A 19,712-nucleotide genomic window follows, 5' to 3' on the forward strand; every position below is an offset into this window, starting at 1 on the left:
ATAAAAATGAACAGTAAACATCACACTTACAGAAGTTCCAAAAGAAAAGACATTTCAAATGTCATATTATATCTCCCTCTCCCCTTCCCTGGCCGAACACTACCCCAACCCAACACTACCCCAACCCAACCCTACCCCAACCCAACACTACCCCAACCCAACACTACCCCAACCCAACACTACCCCAACCCAACTCAACCCCAACCCAACACTACCCTAACACTACCCCAACCCAACACTACCCCAACCCAACCCTACCCCAACCCAACCCTACCCCAACCCAACACTACCCCAACCCAACACTACCCCAACCCAACCCAGTGCTGTATAGAACCTCTGTACGAGGACTGTACAGCCCAGACCCAGGCTTGTACAAGATCCACACTCAGTCAGCCGCAGCTGCTTTGGTCTGTGTGCCTTCTCTATAGCAGAGCTAATTGAGTAATCGAGTTAGGTTAGCCACGCAGCTGGGCATGACTTTGATCGGGAATAAGGTGAAGAAAATAAGGATGCCATTTCATGTGCTGCAACAATGCAGTTCACACAGTCAATATTCAAACAGTATCAGGCTACTGTTATAATATATATATATGGGAAACACCACAGGGAAAATCTAATTTGCATATATTTAACTTTAACCTTAATTACATTTTTTAAATTTAAGAGATTTTAAAGACCATCTAAAACCATCTAAAAATATCCTACGACGTGAAATTAGGCTATAGCAAAGTGTTTAAATACACAATGGATAAGGCAGGTTGGTGTCTGTCGTGTCCCTCCCTGTCTTTAACTTGTAAACCTACGCCAGGGCCTTGTTACCAACCATCCAGGGTCGTCTTGTTTCCAGGGAGGACTACTGCTTCTTCTCTAATCTCTCCTCTCACTGGATTTCCTTCTTAATTAGTGACGTGTACAAGTTAGTGGATCGGACAGAAGGAACTAACCATGCAGTGTGATCCAATCCTTTTGCACTTCACTGACAAATTAAGAGTCAAAGTGTGGCTACATGCTCTTAATTCCCCTGACAGCTTGAATCAGAGTCAGGATAGGGAGTGATCGATATCAATTTGGTAACTGGTATCTGTAGTTCTTGTATATTTGGTAACTGGGATCTGTAGTTATTTTGTGTAAAAATATATATGTGTGTGTAAATATAGAGCCCTGGGTTGGATCGGGGTAGTGTTCGACACGCACACACACACACACACACACACACACACACACACACACACACACACACACACACACACACACACACACACACACACACACACACACACACACACACACACACACACACACACACACACACACCAAATTGCTATTTATCACTTCCTATCCTGACTCTGATTCAAGCTGTCAGGGGAATTAAGAGCACTGTGATTACCCTTTAACCCTGTGTAAAAAAAAAAACACTGCAGCCCAATTACAATTCACAACATTGTTGTTAGATTTGAGTAATTGTGTAGTAATTGTGTAGTAACAGAGTCTGTTTTTGTTCTTACACAAGTGGAATGTTTAATCTCGTCCAGAAGCAGTTTTATATGTCTTATGGTCAGGACTATTCCAGCTATGTGAATAATTTGCATCAATATATTAATCCTTTTCACATTGGTAATTTCACCAAGTAGGCTAATCAATGTTTGATATCAAGCTAACAGGGGAAATAACCCTTGGTGATGGTCTTTCAAGAAGGCATAATGGTTTCAGTTGTCCTCTACATACAATCCGACAATGTATGGCTATAGAAATCTATGATATGAAACAACCATACCATAATACCCCCCATTAATCCATACATTTATGGGGTGACAAGGTCAGATGTTGCTGTGACGATCCATGATGCTGCTGGCATACATATGAACCCATTAGAGTAAAATTGTACCAATTAGAGTCCCATTGTAAGCAACTGGGACTTTATTTACCTCTCCTCCTGTTCAACCTAGGCCATCACACACCATCTGTGGATTTTTGGGGGGTCATCTTGAACAATGCCTCTAATTTAACTGCCCCAAAGGGGAGGAAGGGAGAAATGCGGCAGAGGACATTCTGCTCTTTACTGTAAGCGAGCCATCAAAATGACATTTGAAGCAGAACAGAGGCTTGGTTGGGTAGGCAGGGGTTCAGTTCCCCAAACATGGCCTTTTTTGCCTTTACCTCCCTTAACTCACCTCATTTGCTCACATTGTATATAGACTTATTTTTCTACTGTATTATTGACTGTATGTTTGTTTTACTCCATGTGTAGCTCTGTGTTGTTATATGTGTCGAACTGCTTTTCTTTATCTTGAGGTTGCAATTGTAAATGAGAACTTGTTCTCAACTTGCCTACCTGGTTAAATAAAGGTGAAAAATAAATAAAAATATGGTCAAGCCCTTACCTTTGGCGACCTCTAGCTAGCAATCATCCAATGTAGTTGCTGGTAACTAGTATGTGTACTGTTGTTGTGGCTATGGAAATGTAAATTAAGCGAAGCTAGCTAACCACCTATTACTTTTAGAATAGTACTGTAAGCTAATGGGACTCACAGGGTTACTGGCCTACAGGCTAACTCGAACTAGACAGATTTGTTTAGCTAGTAATTGGTTTCTATAGTAACGTCACCATTAAACACATTTTATTTACGTTAGCTGTAAGGTTAGGTACTTAGATTGACATGGGATCAGGCTAGCTCCCATTTACTATCAAGCATTAACGTCAGTTTCAAACTAGAAAATTACATAGCCTCTTGCGGGGAAATGAAACTGCCAGCGAACTGTTAGCTCGAACTAGCCCGGCTAGCAAGCTACTCGAAGTCAACTGTGCCTAAAACAGAAACTAGCAAGCTAATTAGTTGGTTAGCTGTCTTGTCCATTTTCCTTCTCAGATAATATTGGCTAGTGTTAGGGTTAAACTGGCTATTTGTTTGCATTACTTATATAATATACCGGGGAAGCTATGCTACAATATTAAGTATATAAACTACTTGACGCAACTTTAACACTAGCTACAAATAACTAAAAATGAAAAAACTGAAATTAAGTGGATGACACTTTACCTGCTTCGTCGGGTCATTCCTCCCGTGCTCAGAAGACAGGTGATGTCTCAGCAGCAAGGCCCGCTTGTAATTTCGACTACCTCTGACCAGCTCGTCGTTGTTTTTAGTGGGAATGTTGTGACACCAGGAGCAGGACATAAGTCCCGTCTCCTGACAAAATGTGAGCCATGGAAACTCCTGTAGCCATGAAGCTTGGAATTGGGAGTGTTTCAGGAGTAGCGTCTGCGGTCTCATTTCTACCCAAGATTTCCCGGCAGCTTCGCCTCTGTTGTCCTCGGATCCCGTGCCCCCGCTGCCCAAGTCAGCGCCGTCCTCGCTGTTCAGGCAGTTACCCGCTGTCCGGCTACTCCCTTCCCTGGACTCGTCTTCTCCGACAGTTACTGCCACCCAACCGACACGATCCTCTCCTACCCCAGATGCCCAGTTGCCCCCTTCCGGGTCCTCTTCCTCCTCAGCCTCTGGTTCTGTGCTATCACTGACAGACCCCCCACCCTCCACTCTCCCTTGCGATGGTCCTTTTGCCCCCAGATCCCTATCCTCTTCTTGATCTGGCCTGTTCCCGTTCAAATGTCGGTCTTGACAGGCCTGGGCCTCCCAGCTGTTACTGTTGCCCCCACCGACACCACTGGAGCTGGTTACCGCTAATCCACCTCCTCGGAACGCCAGCGACCTGCGGTTTCTCTCTCCGGACATTTTCTTAATATATCAAAATTTACCACTTTCTTAACAATATTACTACCGACTAATTTCTATTTCTTTAAGTATGATATGTTACGGATCCGAATTAAATGGCTGATTGTCGTTTTTTCCGCTTTGGCCTCCTGGTGAGAGTATGTAGGTTATGCGGAAATAAATAAAGCTTTTAAACGCATAATGAATTTCAGGGTTCTAGCTGCGTCCGCGCAGGCTTGCAGAGGTCGAATGGCAACGACTTTCCCCATAATGCACCTCGATCAGAGAAAGGGGGGTAGTTGGGGGCTCATTTAAAGGAAGATGGGGGGTGCGGTTAACAGCATGGCGTCTTTTGTTTGAGTGGCTGCGCTCATTTTACGCGTGCTTTTCATCTTATGTTTACCTTCTCTTCAACCAATAAATCATTGTCCTCCTTTCATACCTCATGCCAAGCGGGTTGGCAGTCCCCTTGTATTAAATAACTGCGTCAAACAGATCTAGTGCGCTTATCGTGTTTGTTTTATACTAATTCCAATGGACAGGTACAGCAAGTGATCCAACGCACAAGGTGTAGTGGTGGTGGTGACAGAGCCTACCGGTTACCACAGGCACAAAGTCAACATTGGCTATATCGTAAACATTCCAGATTTTTTTGTGGTTGTTGCTTTAGGGCAGTGAAAAAGTACCCGAATGTCATTCTTGAGTAAAAGTAAAGATACCTTAATAGAAAATGACTTAAGTTAAAGTCAACCAGTAAAATACTACTTGAGTAAAAGTCTAAAAGTATTTGGTTTGAAATACACTCATCTATCAAAAGTAAATGTATAAATGATTCCTAATTCATTATATTAAGCAAACCAGATGGCACCATTTTCTTGTTTTTAATTTATTTGTGGATAGCCAGGGGGCACACTCCAACACTCAGACATAACTTACAAACAAAGCATTTGTGTTTAGCGAGTCCAACAGATCAGAGGCAGTAGGGTAAGCATGACCAGGGACGTTCTCTTGAGTGCGCGAATTTGGGCCATGTCCTGACGAGCATTCAAAATGTATCGAGTACTTTTGGGTGTCAGGGAAAATGTATGGAGTAAAACGTGCATTATTTTCTTTAGGAATGTAGTGAAGTAAATCTTTTCAATCAAACAAACAGCAAAGTAAAGTACAGATACCCCCAAAAAACGACTTAAGTAGTGGTTCAAGTATTTTTACTAAAGTATTTCACACCACTGGTTTTTGGTCTTAATTTAAGGTTAGGGTTAGGCATAAGGTTAGCAGTGTGTTAGGGTTGAGGCTAGGGTTAGGGAATGATTAACACTTTCATGGTTCTTTGCATACCAACTTTTCCCCCACTACTATTTCGATATTTTCAACAACAAAAAAATGTAATCCAATATCACCCCTTTTCTTTATTATATACTTATAATACAATTAACTCAAACTCATTTAGTCCAAATGTAGCCTATATATTTTATTAAAATACATTTTGTGAAAAACCACAGCTATATCAGAGATAATGTTATCATCAATCAATAACAATCAAAATAAGTAAATATGAATTGCTTGGAAATGTACACAGTCAAATGTGACTAAGTGGAATATTTAGCTATTCAAATTAGGTTTTATTGATGAATAGACCAAAACAAGTAGCCCTAATTCATTGGCTTAAACATGTATAATGATATAGTAATATATATATATATGTTTATATCAACATCATCAATAGTCTATAAAACATTTGTTTTGGCATAAACCATTAATTGTCAGGCCTGATTTTACATTGCTGTTGTTTTTTCCCCTCTAGATTATTGAAGTTAAAGATCCATACAAAATAGGGGAATTGATATTGATCTATTCTAGCCTATGAGAATGTAATCCCATTGAAACTTGCTCCTGCTATGCTGCTCCAGCAGGTGGAAGCCTTTCATGATTCACTGAGATGACAGCACAGTTAGAGTAATGAGTTGCATTGTTAGGACTAGTGTTCAGTGTCCTGTTTCAAAGTCAGTAAATTAAGGACTAAGCCAGGACACAGTGTTTGACTCTGCTTCTGGTAATGGCATGTGTTTTTAAAGCCTTGTCAGGTCTAAATCCAAACAGAGGGAGGGTAATAAAATGTGCATGCCCAAAACAATCAGTGTCTCTACATTTAAATGGCTCAAATGTGTGTTGTTGAACTACTGACACAATTGTGGTTGGAATGCATGTCTTTTTGTTGTTGTTTGAATGGAAATGAATAGATCAATAATGATGAATGGTGGCAGGTGTGTCAAGGCCACACCTCTTCTCTTTCACTAGTGCCTTCAGAAAGTATTCACACCCTTTGACTTGTTCAACATTTTGTTGTGTTACAGCCTGCATTTAAAATGGGATCAATTGATATGTTTTGTCTCTGACCTACACACAATACCCCACAATATCAAAGTGGAATAATGTTTTTTAAAAAAAATTCTCCAAATTAATTAAAAATTAAAAGCGGAAATGTCTTGAGTCAATAAGTAATCAACCCCTTTGTAATGGCAAGCCTAAATAAGTTCAGGAGAAAATTTTGATAAGTTTTATAATAAGGTGGATGGACTCACTCTGTGTGTAGTAATAGTGTTTAACATGATTTTTGAATGACTACCTCATCTCTGTACCCCATACATACAGTACAATTATCTGTAACGTCCCTCATTCGAGCACTACATTTCCAACACAGATTAAACCACAAAAACCAGGGAAGTTTTCTAATGGCTCGCAAAGAAGGGCACCTATTGGTAGATGGGTAAAAAAAAAAATGTAAGCAGACGTTGAATATCCCTTTGAGCCTGGTGAAGTTGTTCTTACACTTTCGATGGTGTATCACTTTTCAGGATAAAAAAATAAACGTAATGGAGCTAAGCACAGGCAAAATCCTAGAGGAAAACCTGCTTCAGTCTGCTTTCCATCAGACACTGGGAGATTAATTCAACTTTCAGTAGGACAATAACCTAAAACACAAGGCCAAATCTACACTGGAGTTGCTTACCAAGAAGACAGTGAGTGGCAGAGTTACTGTTGACTTAAATCTACTTGAAAATCTATGGCAAAACCTGAAAATGGTTGTCTAGCAATGATCAACAACAAATTTGGCAGAGCTTGAAGAATTGTGAAAAGAATAATGGGCACATGTTGCACAATCTAGGTGTGGAAAGCGCTTAGAGACTTACCCAGAAAGACTCACTGCTGTAATCGTTGCCAAAGTTGATTCTAACACGTATTGACTCAGGGGGTTGAATACTTATGTAAATTTGATATTTCTCTATTTCATTTTCAATAATTTTGCAAAAATGTCTTAAAACATGTTTTCACTTTGGCATTATGGGGTATTGTGTGTAGATGGGTGAGATAAAAAATATATTTAATCCATTTGGAATTCAGGCTGTAACACAACAAAATGTGGAATAAGTCAAGGGGTATGAATACTTTCTGAAGGAACTGTACTTAGATCTTTCTTAAAATATTAATATATGGATCTGGTCAAGGAAGTCTATGGTTATAGTCTGAATCAAGTCTCATATTGGGTGTCTTTCTATTAATTAGGTTACAGGTCAGATTGGAACTTAGTCTAGAAGATCCGTCTGCCACACATTAAATCCATGAATGTATGTTCAGACAGACCTCAATTAGGCTATCCTACATGCACATGAAGAAATATATCATAACAAAATGTGAAATATTAGTTTATCAGGCTTGGTGTTTATTTAGTATTTTTTTTAATTGAAACTTTATTTAACTAGGCAAACGGCCTACTCCGGCCAAACCCTAACGACGCTGGGCCAATTGTGCGCCGCCCTATGGGACTCCCAATCATGGCCGGTTGTGATACAGCCTGGAATCAAACCAGGGTCTGTAGTGACGCCTCTAGCACTGAGACACAGTGCCTTGGACCTCTGTGCCACTCTTGAGCCCAAATAGATAGTTTTGTGTGCTGAAATAAATCGTTTGATTAATGCAGTGAGCTCTCACTGGCCCTTGAAAATCCGGGGGAGAGGATGTAAATCTCGCGCCGGGCCGTACCCATATCCGCAGCAGGTCTCCAAGGTGAACAGCCTCTGGCATGTTAGAACAATGTAGGTAAGGGAAGTCGGCAAGTCAGATCCGTAACTTCGGGATAAGGATTGGCTCTAAGGGCTGGGTCGGTTGGACTGGGGTGCGAAGCGGGGCTGGGCTCGAGCCGCGGCTGGGGAGCAGTGAGGGGTATACTATAAACCAGGGTCAATGAGTTAGCCAGCTAACTTTGATAAACAGACAGAAAAATAAATAACTGTTGCTTTTCTGGTTCATTTGGTGAGCTAAACTTCGATATGTGTTTGTGGCTGTTGACTCAATTAGACCATGCCCATCTCAAGCTTATCTTTCCCCCAAAACATGTTTTTCAGAATATTTAGGCAAGTTAGCTGGATAACTCCTTGACTCCGCTTTGTATTACACCACTGTGGAGTTTTTAACCACGTGCCTGGCTCTTGTTTACACTTCTACGTGCTCTTTCTACGGCTTGACGTCACAGAGGGCCCCACCCCTGCTGCCTAGCAGCATGCAAGTGCGCAATATTGCTGGAGCGAAGTGGGGAACCTGCAAGCTTTTTGACCAAAAACACAATAGCAGAAACAGCATACAGCGTAAAGATGGAGGAAGCAGATCAAGGTAATGTATTTGCTATAGCATACATTGCAAAATTACATTCATATTACTGACAAGGATTTTAGAACACTTTCGTTTGTTTTAAACCAAAGTTAGCTAGCTAGCTGTAAGCTAGCCCCGGGAAGCCTGTGGAAGTTCAATCACAGACATAAATATATTTATAAGTAACCAAGGTAGTTCATCTGTGTCGTTTTATAGTGGAGCAAATTAAGTATAGTGAGCAAAACAAGCAAGGAAGTGGGCAAGCACGAGCTAGCGAGATCCTATTGGCGCGTTGCAGCATCATTTACATATTTCCGTTAAGAAACGTGTGAAGTGCGCGTGTGCAGAAACGCAATTCTTTAAAACTTAGTGCGTTGTGTTCGTAACATATTTATGTTTTGGCAACAGACGAATCTATTGAAATAAAAATGTTTCATCTATGAGAAAATTAGCAAAATGTCTGCCCAGTTTCACCTAGTTCCGTCCTCTCCCACTACCATATGTGGTGGTGAGAAAGCAACGTTTATTAATTAACGGATGCTTCAACTTTATAGCCCCCAGTAGCGTGTCTGGGTTACCCCATCGGGGTTCGTTATCATTTTGGTTTAATTGCAGAAATCAGTTAAAGAGGGTTTTGAACCCGGTGTAAATCACAGACGCCTCACAACACGTCCAACGCCTTTACTCGGGCGGAGCTCCAACGGTGCTGTCCAGGTTAGTGTCGCTTTACTCGGGCGGAGCTCCAACGGTGCTGTCCAGGTTAGTGTCGCTTTACTCGGGCGGAGCTCCAACGGTGCTGTCCAGGTTAGTGTCGCTTTACTCGGGCGGAGCTCCAACGGTGCTGTCCAGGTTATCGTCGTGGGAGAGACCGCGTGTGACGACTAACGATGTCAACATAACACTGGTGACAAACATTTTTACAAAGTTTGCAGGTTTTCCCAGCTTTTATTTCGAGATGAGCTAAATCTGTGACAACAGGGGAGAAATGGTCTACAGTGGTGGTCATATCAATATTTGTGACGGTTCTGAAGTGATGTTTTACTGTAAAGGCTGGCATAAGGGACAACAAGAAGCTAGACACAGTGAGGTTCGTTTTGAGAAAAGCCAGAAATACCTTGGTAGCGTACAAGGTTAACTAACTTACTAGCTAGTTAATTTTCTCACACGATTATAAAGCCAACAAAATGTTTATTAAAACAGCATATTATTTACTTAAAAGGTTAGCTGTGTTAGCCCAGTCCCTAGTTTCTTCAGGGTCAGTGATACACAGACAGAACAACCATGTACTACTATCTATGGGAACGACTGCAATCATTTTGAAAGCAATATTGCTAAAATGAATGAAATTAAATGTAATGAACTTAAAATGATACCTGTAATGCTCATCTCCTGTAGCCTAATTGTCATCTCTTTATTTTCATAATGTACCTAAGTTACAAGGGTTGGATTTGCACTAAACTATTTTATATGTCAGAACTTTAAAGGCATGTACAAAATCTGGTATATGGTTTGCCTCATATACATTGTCTACTGGTAACATTTTAAATTGAGAACATACAGCTCAACATGTAAACAATGAGTTTAGCTATTCTCTGCTTCAGATGCCCATTAGGCCAGTAATGCCATCATACTGTAGGCCTATGGCAGCATTGGCGATGCATGCCATTTGACAGGGCTATTCAACTATATTCTTACAGGGGCCAGTTGTAAAAAAGGTTAATTGCAGGGGGGCCGGATGTTTTCCACATGCGATTATTCTTCGGAAGAACTGTATAAAAAAAACGCACACCCACCAATAAAGCACTTTTTCTTAAAAGGAAATGTTGCTGAAAGTAATTAGGAAAGAAGTGGAGGAGCTCAACCAACACGGGTCGAGGTGCAATGAAAACATGTTGATGATAATAATTGAAAATTAGATAATCATTGCTAATTATTTTATTTAAACAACTATTAAAATTGTCTTAAGTAATTAGGTAATTTTTTTAAATGATCTGAAAACTAAGTATCTCAATAAATACTACAAAGCTAGAGATAAATTCAAATGATGAAAAAATTATCATGGAAACCACACAATGGTGCTTGTCATTTTGGCACTGAATGTTGGATTTGTGTGGGATTTCTTTTAATGTTCAGAATTGATTAAAAGGCCAGTCTAAATTTAGAAACGGTCCGGATCTGGCCCGCGGGCCACCAGTTGAATAGTCCTGCCATATGATAAGCTGCAAAACAGATTTACATTGCTGATATACTGAGAGAGTGACAATCAAATAATACAGATTGGAGATCTTACAACTAGACCAAAAGGCAATGTTCATTTGAGAATACAACAGAGAGCCAGAACCCCTTCCCCTCTTTATTGCAGGATTGTGAAAAGGCTAAAGTCTACACAACTTAGTCTACTCTTACATGCTGACCAGACCGGATATGTCGCGTGAGCGAGCGTCACAAAATAAATGTAGAAATCCATGTTGTTCAATTATTGCACCCACACTGCTTGCGCGCGCCAACGAGCGTCTGCGATGCATTTTACATTTTAGTCATTTAGCAGACGCTCTTATCCAGAGTGACTTACAGTAGTGAATACGTACATTTCATTTTAATATCATGCATTATTTTTTTTATTTGTACTGGCCACCCGTGGGAATCGAACCCACCATGCTGGCGTTGCAAACACCATGCTCTACCAACTGAGCCACAGGGAACGCGATGCCAAGGGCTAAAATAGAACTCCTTTCTATTTCTGACACAGATCGCGCTGGTTATACCCACGTAGGTGATTGAAAGACAAACTGTTTTGTCGGCTGTGGTAATACTATGAAAGTGTAGATGCCGATCACAATATAAGTTCAAAGATGAAAAAGCCTGGAAGGAGGAGAGATGACTAGAAATGATTTGGTTGGCTGTTTTATGTGTGGATTAATTGTCAGAGTAGAGGACCTTGTGTGTTTCAGATAAAATAACAACTCAATGTTTATATCCCAGGACAAATTAGCTAGCAACAGCAAGCTAGCTAAATAGGACAAATTAGCTAGCAAGTGCAAGCTAACTAGCTAATGCTTTTCGACCTGTCCCCAAATTAATGTCATTGGTTCAGAGTTTGTTTTGATATTTTAACCTGCGTGTCGTGATCGCGTTTGGTGTGGGGGGACAAAATAAATTTATACACGATGGCGCACGCGCGCAGCCGGTTTGGTGTTATCATAACCTTTTCTAGTTTCGGGAACAGAAAATTGTATTAAGATCAAATGTTTCATTGATGAGAAAATGTGCAGAATGTTGGCCAAAATCCATCTTCTCCCACTGCCCGCTAGTGGGCTTCCTCTTACTACATATTTGGTAGCATATGCTAGCTAACGCAAGTTCAGCCTTCTGCAGAAGCTTGTAAAAATGTTCGATATACCCCGAAGAAATAATATACCAGCCTTTCATCTCAATCAATACAAGTAAAACAAATACACTACATGGCCAAAAGTAGGTGGACACCCCTTTAAATGAGTGGATTCGGCTAAATCAGCCACGCACGTTGCTGACAGGTGTATAAAATGGAGCACACAGCCGCGCAATCTTTATAGACAAACATTGGCATTAGAATGGCCGTACTGAAGAGGCTGTTCACATCCGGCTGTGATTGGGAGACCCGTAGGGCAGCACACAATTGGCCCAGCGTCATCCGGGTTTGGCCGTGGTAGGACCGTCATTGTAAATAAGAATTTGTTCTTAACTGACTTGCCTAGTTGAATAAAGTTTTTTTTTTTTTTTAAAGAGCTCAGTGACTTTCAACGTGGCACCGTCATAGGATGCCAGCTTTCCAACTCGTCAGTGCTGCCCTGCTAGAGCTGCCCCGGTCATCTGTAAGTGCTGTTATTGTGAAGTGGAAACATATAGGAGGAACAACGGCTAGACCACACAAGCTCACAGAATGGGACCGGTTAGTGATGGAAATCTTTGTCTTTATTACTCAGACAATGACATAAGATATGGTTATTGAATGAATGCAACGTAGGGCCTAACACAACCAATATGTTATATACTATATATACAAAAGTATGTGACTATGCAACACTCACTACCGAGTTCCAAACTGCCTCTGGAAGCAACGTCAGCACAATAACGATTTGTCGGGAGCTTCGTGAAATGGGTTTCCATGGCCGAGCAGCCGCACACAAGCCTAAGATCACCATGCGCAATGCCAAGCGTCAGCTGGAGTGCTGTAATGCTCGCCGCTATTGGACTCTGGAGCATGGTTTGGGCTAGGCTACTTAGTTCCAGTGAAGGGAAATCTTAATGCTACAAAATACAATGACATTCTAGATGATTCTGTGCTTCCAAATTTGTGGCAACAGTTTGGTGTAGACCCTTTCCTGTTTCAGCATGACAGTGCCCCATGTACAAAGCAAGGTCCATACAGAAATGGTTTGTCGAGATCGGTGTGGAAGAACTTGACAGGCTTGCACAGAGTCCTGACCTCGAACTCCATCTAAAACCTTTCTGATGAATTGGAACGCTGACTGCGAGCCAGGCCTAATCGCCCAACATCAGTGCTCGGCCTCACTAATGCTCTTGTGGCTGAATGGAAGCAAGTCCACGCAACAACGTTCCAACATCTAATAGAAAGCCTTCCCAGAAGAGTGGAGGCTGTTATAGCAGCAAAGGGGGGGACCAAATCCATGTTAATGCACATGATTTTGGAATGAGATGTTGAAAGAGCAGGTGTCCACATACTTTTGGCCATGTAGTGTAGTTCAATATTGTACAGTGCTCATGTCTTGTTTTTTTACTCCAAAATTCAAAGAACAAGGAAGTCTCTGTCTGGTCCTCAACTTCAAAACCCAACCTCAACCTCAAGTTAACTGTTACTTTGTTGCACGCTTTTGAAAACATTTAAGAAAGAAAACCAATATTATGACTGGTTATCAACATTTAGCCAGTATTTTACAGAAATATATTTATGCTTTGTTGCTTTGCAGTTATTTTCACTAAAGTGGGTTGAAAATAAGCCTTAGCATATGTTTGCTTCTGGAACGCCGACACACCACACCTTTAGATGTGTCACACCTACTTTACTGTGTACGCAATACAGATTGTTCTGGGCTTGAATCAATAACCTATTGATTACCGTTTACTGTATCTCTTTCGTCCTTTTAAAGGTTTGTGATAGTCATTTTTAGCTTTATGTAGGAGTCATAATTCAATTGTCACACTTTGGATGACAATTGACATTGTAATGTTAGTTGATAAGCGACACTGAAGTGTACTGTTACCACTGTTCTTGTGGTTCATTTGGTTCATTTGTTTACAGGATGTTGGCTAGTAGTCTACCAGCACTCTTCCGTTTTCCTGCTATCTCTGAAACGTTGTAAACAAATCATGTCTCTACATGTCTAGCCTAGTATTTTACGCCCAGAACTAGGCTACACATTGCACAAGAGCAATTCAGGTAGTAGCCTATGCCTCTTGAGCGTGTTGAGCAGCAGCAACACTCTACTTCTGCTTCCTCTCTCCAGTCCTCTATGACCCCTCTGACCACTTCCCTGTTCTCCTCCCTCCTTCCCCTCCTCCCTCCTTCCCCACGGTTTTCCATTCCTTCCAACATTCCTCTTGGAAGGTGGTTCGATGCAGGGTCAGACAGGTAGCAGCTGAATGCATCCTTCCTGGCTTTGACTCCTTCCCCCCGCCCCCTCTATCTCTCTCTCTCCCCTCTCACCCTTTCCTCTCCCCTTCCTCTTCTCCTCTCCTGCTGGGCAGCCATCTGCCTCGTGGCTCCCTCTCCTTCCACCTCTCCCTTCATGTCTGCCTGGTCACGTCTCGCTGCAGCAGGTATACAGGCCAGGGAGCCACGTGTTGTTTAAACAGCAGATTAACAGATTGATGCCAGAGACAGTCTGGTTTGTGTACTCTGCAGGAGGGGCTGCCAGGTAGGAAGACCTCTGTGACCTGCTTTTCTTTCAGCGGAAATTTGAGTCATCTGCTATGCAGGATCGCAATCCTTGGGCATCTTAAAGGTGATGGATGCTGTTTCCTGCAGTCAATCTGCTCATTTTGTAATATGTCTTGAGGTTCAGAAACGTGGAGCCTGTATTTTTTTGATAACATGGCATCTTTTTATGATGCTATTGTATCTAAGTAGTTTTTATCAAAAGCAGACCTGGCATTTAATAGCCTGCAAAAGGCAGCGTTCTTGACATGCCACTGGAAATATGAAAAATAGCAATCCTTTTTATTACCTTCCTCCATTTTCAACTCTGAACAGTTTGTCACAGTGAACGCTGTGTATGGATATGAATTGGCTCCGTTGCCAAGGCTTTCATCAGGGTGTCGTGACCACTAGTCCACGGTTTTTCTTCTTAGGCAGCTGTCATGGCAACAGAGGGAGAGGTTCAGTTGGCTGTCAGAGCTTCAGGTAAAAGCAACAGGAGTGCTGATCTGGATCTGGAGCCAAATGACTATTATCAGCCACAGGGCCTAGGTTTCAAACATGAAGCCTAAATTCAGATGAAAGAGTACATTTATGGCTATTTAAGACACCTTTTTGAGGCATTCCCCTGGTATAAATATAGAGTGCTATCTCTTTTGCAGGCACTGCATCTCAGTTGTTAGCTGTGCCACTAGAGATCCCGGTTTCGAGTCCAGGCTCTGTCGCAGTCGGCCGCGACTGGGAGACCCATGGGGCGGCGCACAATTGGCCCAGCGTCATCCTGGTTAGGGGAGGGCTTGGCCGGCAGGGATGTTCTTGTCCCATAGCGTTCTAGCAACTCCTGTGGCGGGCCGGGCGCATGCACGCTGACACGGTCGCCAGGTGTACGGTGTTTCCTTCGACACATTGGTGCGGCTGGCTTCTGGGTTAAGCGGGCATTATGTCAAGAAGCAGTACGGCTTGGTTGGGTCGTGTTTCGGAGGACGCATGGCTCTCGACCTTCGTCTCTCCCAAGTCCGTATGGGAGTTGCAGCGACGAGACAAGACTGTAACTACCAATTGGATACCACGGAATTGGGGAGAAAAAGGGGTAAAAAAAACAAAAAAAAAACATTTAAATATGTTTCAGCTACCCTATACGACAAAGGCCTGAAAAGGAACTGTTTTACCAGGAGGCAGGGAAGGGCTTCATTGTACTGTTTACTGGTGTAACTGAGAAGAGTTACCCAAGGAATGGCTCCAGTTCAGTTGTCCTATACTTCTCCGCCTGTGCTTGTTTAGATGACCTGAGTTGATAACAAACACCCTGTTCTTCCCCTTCTCAGTTCCATAGTTTCCATCGGTTACTTAACTAGTTAAATAAAGGTATAAAAAAAATGTAACTACAGTGTCCTCTCACAGGCTGACTACACTTCTCGTGTTGCAAAATAAATTTAGACATACATGTTATTCAATTATTGCACCCACACTGCTCACGCGCGCCAACGACTGTCAGCGTTGCCAAGGGCTAAAATAGAAGTCAGTTCTATTTCTAAGTCCTGCCTCTCCCATCTCCTCATTGGTTCATAGAAGCAGGTACCCACATGCAATCTCCTCATTGGTTATACCCACGTGGGTGACTGAAAGACGAACGAGGCCGGTGGCGTTAATGCACCTAATTTATGAAAGTTGCCAATCGCAATATAAAGTCAAGAGAAGAAAAGGCCTGGGAGGAGAGATGACTAGAAACGATTCGGTTGACCGTTTTATGTGTGGATTAATTGGCCGGAGTAGAGGACCTTGTGCATTTCAGGTAAAATAACAACTCAATGTGTATATCCCAGGACAAATTAGCTAGCAACAGCAAGCTAGCTAAATAGGACAAATTAGCTAGCATGTGCAAGCTAGCTAGATAAATTGCCATAAATGTTTAATGCTTTTTGACCTGTCCCCAAATTAATGTAATTGGTTCAGAGTTTGTTTTGATATTTTAACCTGCATGTCGTGATCGTGTTTGGTGTGGGGGGACAAAATGCATTTATGCACGATGGCGCACGCACGCAGCCGGTTTGGGTTGGTTCTGTGTCAGGGGTCACGGGAAATGTCTCTCCCTCCCTGGGAATGTCTGACGGTTAAATAGGATGTATTTATTTTGACTTTATCTAGACCTTTGCTATGATGTACTGGATGTGGAGACATTGTACTCAAATGTGTGAGCTGCAATTGACCTCAAAAGTGGGCCAAAGGGATATTTTATTTTAACGGTTTGACTGAAAGTGTGAATGTGGACCAAAAGTAAGAAGAATGATGAAAGCACAGGCCTAGAAGCCTGGGCCTATATGATGAAAGCACAAGCCTAGAAGCCTGGGCCTATATGATGGAAGCACAGGCCTAGAAGCCTGGGCCTATATGATGGAAGCACAGGCCTAGAAGCCTGGGCCTATATGATGGAAGCACAGGCCTAGAAGCCTGGGCCTATATGATGGAAGCACAGACCTAGAAGCCTGGGCCTATATGATGGAAGCACAGGCCTAGAAGCCTGGGCCTATATGATGGAAGCACAGGCCTAGAAGCCTGGGCCTATATGATGGAAGCACAGGCCTAGAAGCCTGGGCCTATATGATGGAAGCACAGGCCTAGAAGCCTGGGCCTATATGATGGAAGCACAGGCCTAGCAGTTTCGTAGTTATCTCAATGGTCATACCCAAAGACCTACATTTACATTTAAGTCATTTAGCAGATGCTCTTATCCAGAGCGACTTACAAATTGGTGCATTCACCTTATGATATCCAGTGGAACAACCACTTTACAATAGTGCATCTAAATCTTTTAAGGGGGGGGGGGGGGTTAGAAGGATTACTTTATGCTATCCTAGGTATTACTTGAAGAGGTGGGGTTTCAGGTGTCTCCGGAAGGTGGTGATTGACTCCGCTGTCCTGGCGTCGTGAGGGAGCTTGTTCCACCATTGGGGTGCCAGAGCAGCGAACAGTTTTGACTGGGCTGAGCGGGAACTGTGCTTCCTCAGAGGTAGGGAGGCGAGCAGGCCAGAGGTGGATGAACGCAGTGCCCTTGTTTGGGTGTAGGGCCTGATCAGAGCCTGAAGGTACGGAGGTGCCGTTCCCCTCACAGCTCCGTAGGCAAGCGCCATGGTCTTGTAGCGGATGCGAGCTTCAACTGGAAGCCAGTGGAGAGAGCGGAGGAGCGGGGTGACGTGAGAGAACTTGGGAAGGTTGAACACCAGACGGGCTGCGGCTTTCTGGATGAGTTGTAGGGGTTTAATGGCAGAGGCAGGGAGCCCAGCCAACAGCGAGTTGCAGTAATCCAGACAGGAGATGACAAGTGCCTGGATTAGGACCTGCGCCGCTTCCTGTGTGAGGCAGGGTCGTACTCAGCGAATGTTGTAGAGCATGAACCTACAGGATCGGGTCACCGCCTTGATGTTAGTGGAGAACGACAGGGTGTTGTCCAGGGTCACGCCAAGGTTCTTAGCACTCTGGGAGGAGGACACAATGGAGTTGTCAACCGTGATGGCGAGATCATGGAACGGGCAGTCCTTCCCCAGGAGGAAGAGCAGCTCCGTCTTGCTGAGGTTCAGCTTGAGATGGTGATCCGTCATCCACACTGATATGTCGGCCAGACATGCAGAGATGCGATTCGCCACCTGGTTATCAGAAGGGGGAAAGGAGAAGATTAATTGTGTGTCGTCTGCATAGCAATGATAGGAGAGACCATGTGAGGATATGACAGAGCCAAGTGACTTGGTGTATAGCGAGGATAGGAGAGGGCCTAGAACAGCTCCCTGGGGGACACCAGTGGTGAGAGCACGTGGTGCGGAGACAGATTCTCGCCACGCCACCTGGTAGGAGCGACCTGTCAGGTAGGACGCAATGCAAGCGTGGGCCGCGCCGGAGATGCCCAACTCGGAGAGGGTGGAGAGGAGGATCTGATGGTTCACAGTATCAAAGGCAGCAGATAGGTCTAGAAGGATGAGAGCAGAGGAGAGAGAGTTAGCTTTAGCAGTGCGGAGAGCCTCCGTGACGCAGAGAAGAGCAGTCTCAGTTGAATGACCAGTCTTGAAACCTGACTGGTTTGGATCAAGAAGGTCATTCTGAGAGAGATAGCAGGAGAGCTGGCCAAGGACAGCACGTTCAAGAGTTTTGGAGAGAAAAGAAAGAAGGGATACTGGTCTGTAGTTGTTGACATCGGAGGGATCGAGTGTAGGTTTTTTCAGAAGGGGTGCAACTCTCGCTCTCTTGAAGACGGAAGGGACGTAGCCAGCGGTCAAGGATGAGTTGATGAGCGAGGTGAGGTAAGGGAGAAGGTCTCCGGAAATGGTCTGGAGAAGAGAGGAGGGGATAGGGTCAAGCGGGCAGGTTGTTGGGTGGCCGGCCGTCACAAGACGCGAGATTTCATCTGGGGAGAGAGGGGAGAAAGAGATCAAAGCACAGGGTAGGGCAGTGTGAGCAGGACCAGCGGTGTCGTTTGACTTAGCAAACGAGGATCGGATGTCGTCGACCTTCTTTTCAAAATGGTTGACGAAGTCATCCGCAGAGAGGGGGAGGGGGAGGAGGATTCAGGAGGGAGGAGAAGGTGGCAAAGAGCTTCCTAGGGTTAGAGGCAGATGCTTGGAATTTAGAGTGGTAGAAAGTGGCTTTAGCAGTAGAGACGGAAGAGGAAAATGTAGAGAGGAGCGAGTGAAAGAATGCCAGGTCCGCAGGGAGGCGAGTTTTCCTCCATTTCCGCTCGGTTGCCCGGAGCCGAGCGGAAACCGATCTATTTTATGTAGTTTAAGTTTAAGGCTGGCAATCTGTCTTTATTTCTCAGACAATTAAATAAGATATGGTTATTGAATGAATGGCAACGTAGAGCCTAACACAACCGATATGTTATATACTATATATGCAAAAGTATGTGACTATGCAACACTCACTACGAGTTCCAAACAGCCTCTGGAAGCAATGACAACACAAGAACTGTTTGTCGGGAGCTTCATGAAATGGGTTTCCATGGCCGAGCAGCCGCACACAAGCCTAAGATCACCATGCGCAATGCCAAGCGTCAGCTGGAGTGGCGTAAAGCTCTTCGCCATTGGACTCTGGAGCAGTGGAAACGCCTTCTCTGGCGGGATGAATCACGGTTGACCATCTGGCAGTCTGACGGACGAATCTGGGTTTGGCGGATGCCAGGAGAACGCTACCTGTCCGACTGCATAGTGCCAACTGTAAAGTTTGGAGGAGGAATAATGGTTGGGGCTGTTTTTTGTGGTTCGGGCCCCTTAGTTCCAGTAAAGGGAAATCTTAACACTACAGCATACAATAACATTCTAGATGATTTTGTGCTTCTAACTGTGTGGCAACAGTTTGGGGAAGGCCCTTTCCTGTTTCAGCATGACAGTGCCCCCATGCACAAAGCGAGGTACATACAGAAATGGTTTGTCAAGATCTGTGTGGAAGAACTTGAC

The 19,712-nt window shown here is 43.6% G+C and overlaps 2 protein-coding genes across 5 annotated transcripts in view; one reads left to right on the top strand and one right to left on the bottom strand.

Moving 5' to 3' along the window:
* The window catches only part of LOC106570561 (zinc finger and BTB domain-containing protein 10), a 37,856-nt gene extending 33,864 nt beyond the window's left edge, over nt 1-3,992 (bottom strand). Inside the window, exon 1 of the mRNA XM_045694932.1 lies at nt 3,039-3,992. Within this exon, the coding sequence (XP_045550888.1) occupies nt 3,039-3,731 (693 nt within the window). The 5' untranslated portion in view covers nt 3,732-3,992. The remainder of the gene's footprint in view (nt 1-3,038) is intronic.
* Nucleotides 3,993-8,220: 4,228 nt separating this feature from the next.
* Nucleotides 8,221-19,712, top strand: part of LOC106590894 (tumor protein D52) — a 42,880-nt gene continuing 31,388 nt past the window's right edge. The window contains exon 1 of one of the 4 annotated variants that reach the window (XM_045694938.1): nt 8,221-8,378. In XM_045694938.1, the coding sequence (XP_045550894.1) occupies nt 8,360-8,378 (19 nt within the window). In that variant the 5' untranslated portion in view covers nt 8,221-8,359. Of the gene's footprint in view, nt 8,379-8,729; nt 9,072-9,150; nt 9,262-19,712 lie in introns of those variants that run through there. The other 3 variants (XM_045694941.1, XM_045694940.1, XM_045694939.1) reach the window with 3 other exon arrangements.

This window comes from Salmo salar, chromosome ssa14, assembly GCF_905237065.1.
Source record: "Salmo salar chromosome ssa14, Ssal_v3.1, whole genome shotgun sequence".
NCBI classification, from domain to species: Eukaryota; Metazoa; Chordata; class Actinopteri; order Salmoniformes; family Salmonidae; genus Salmo; species Salmo salar.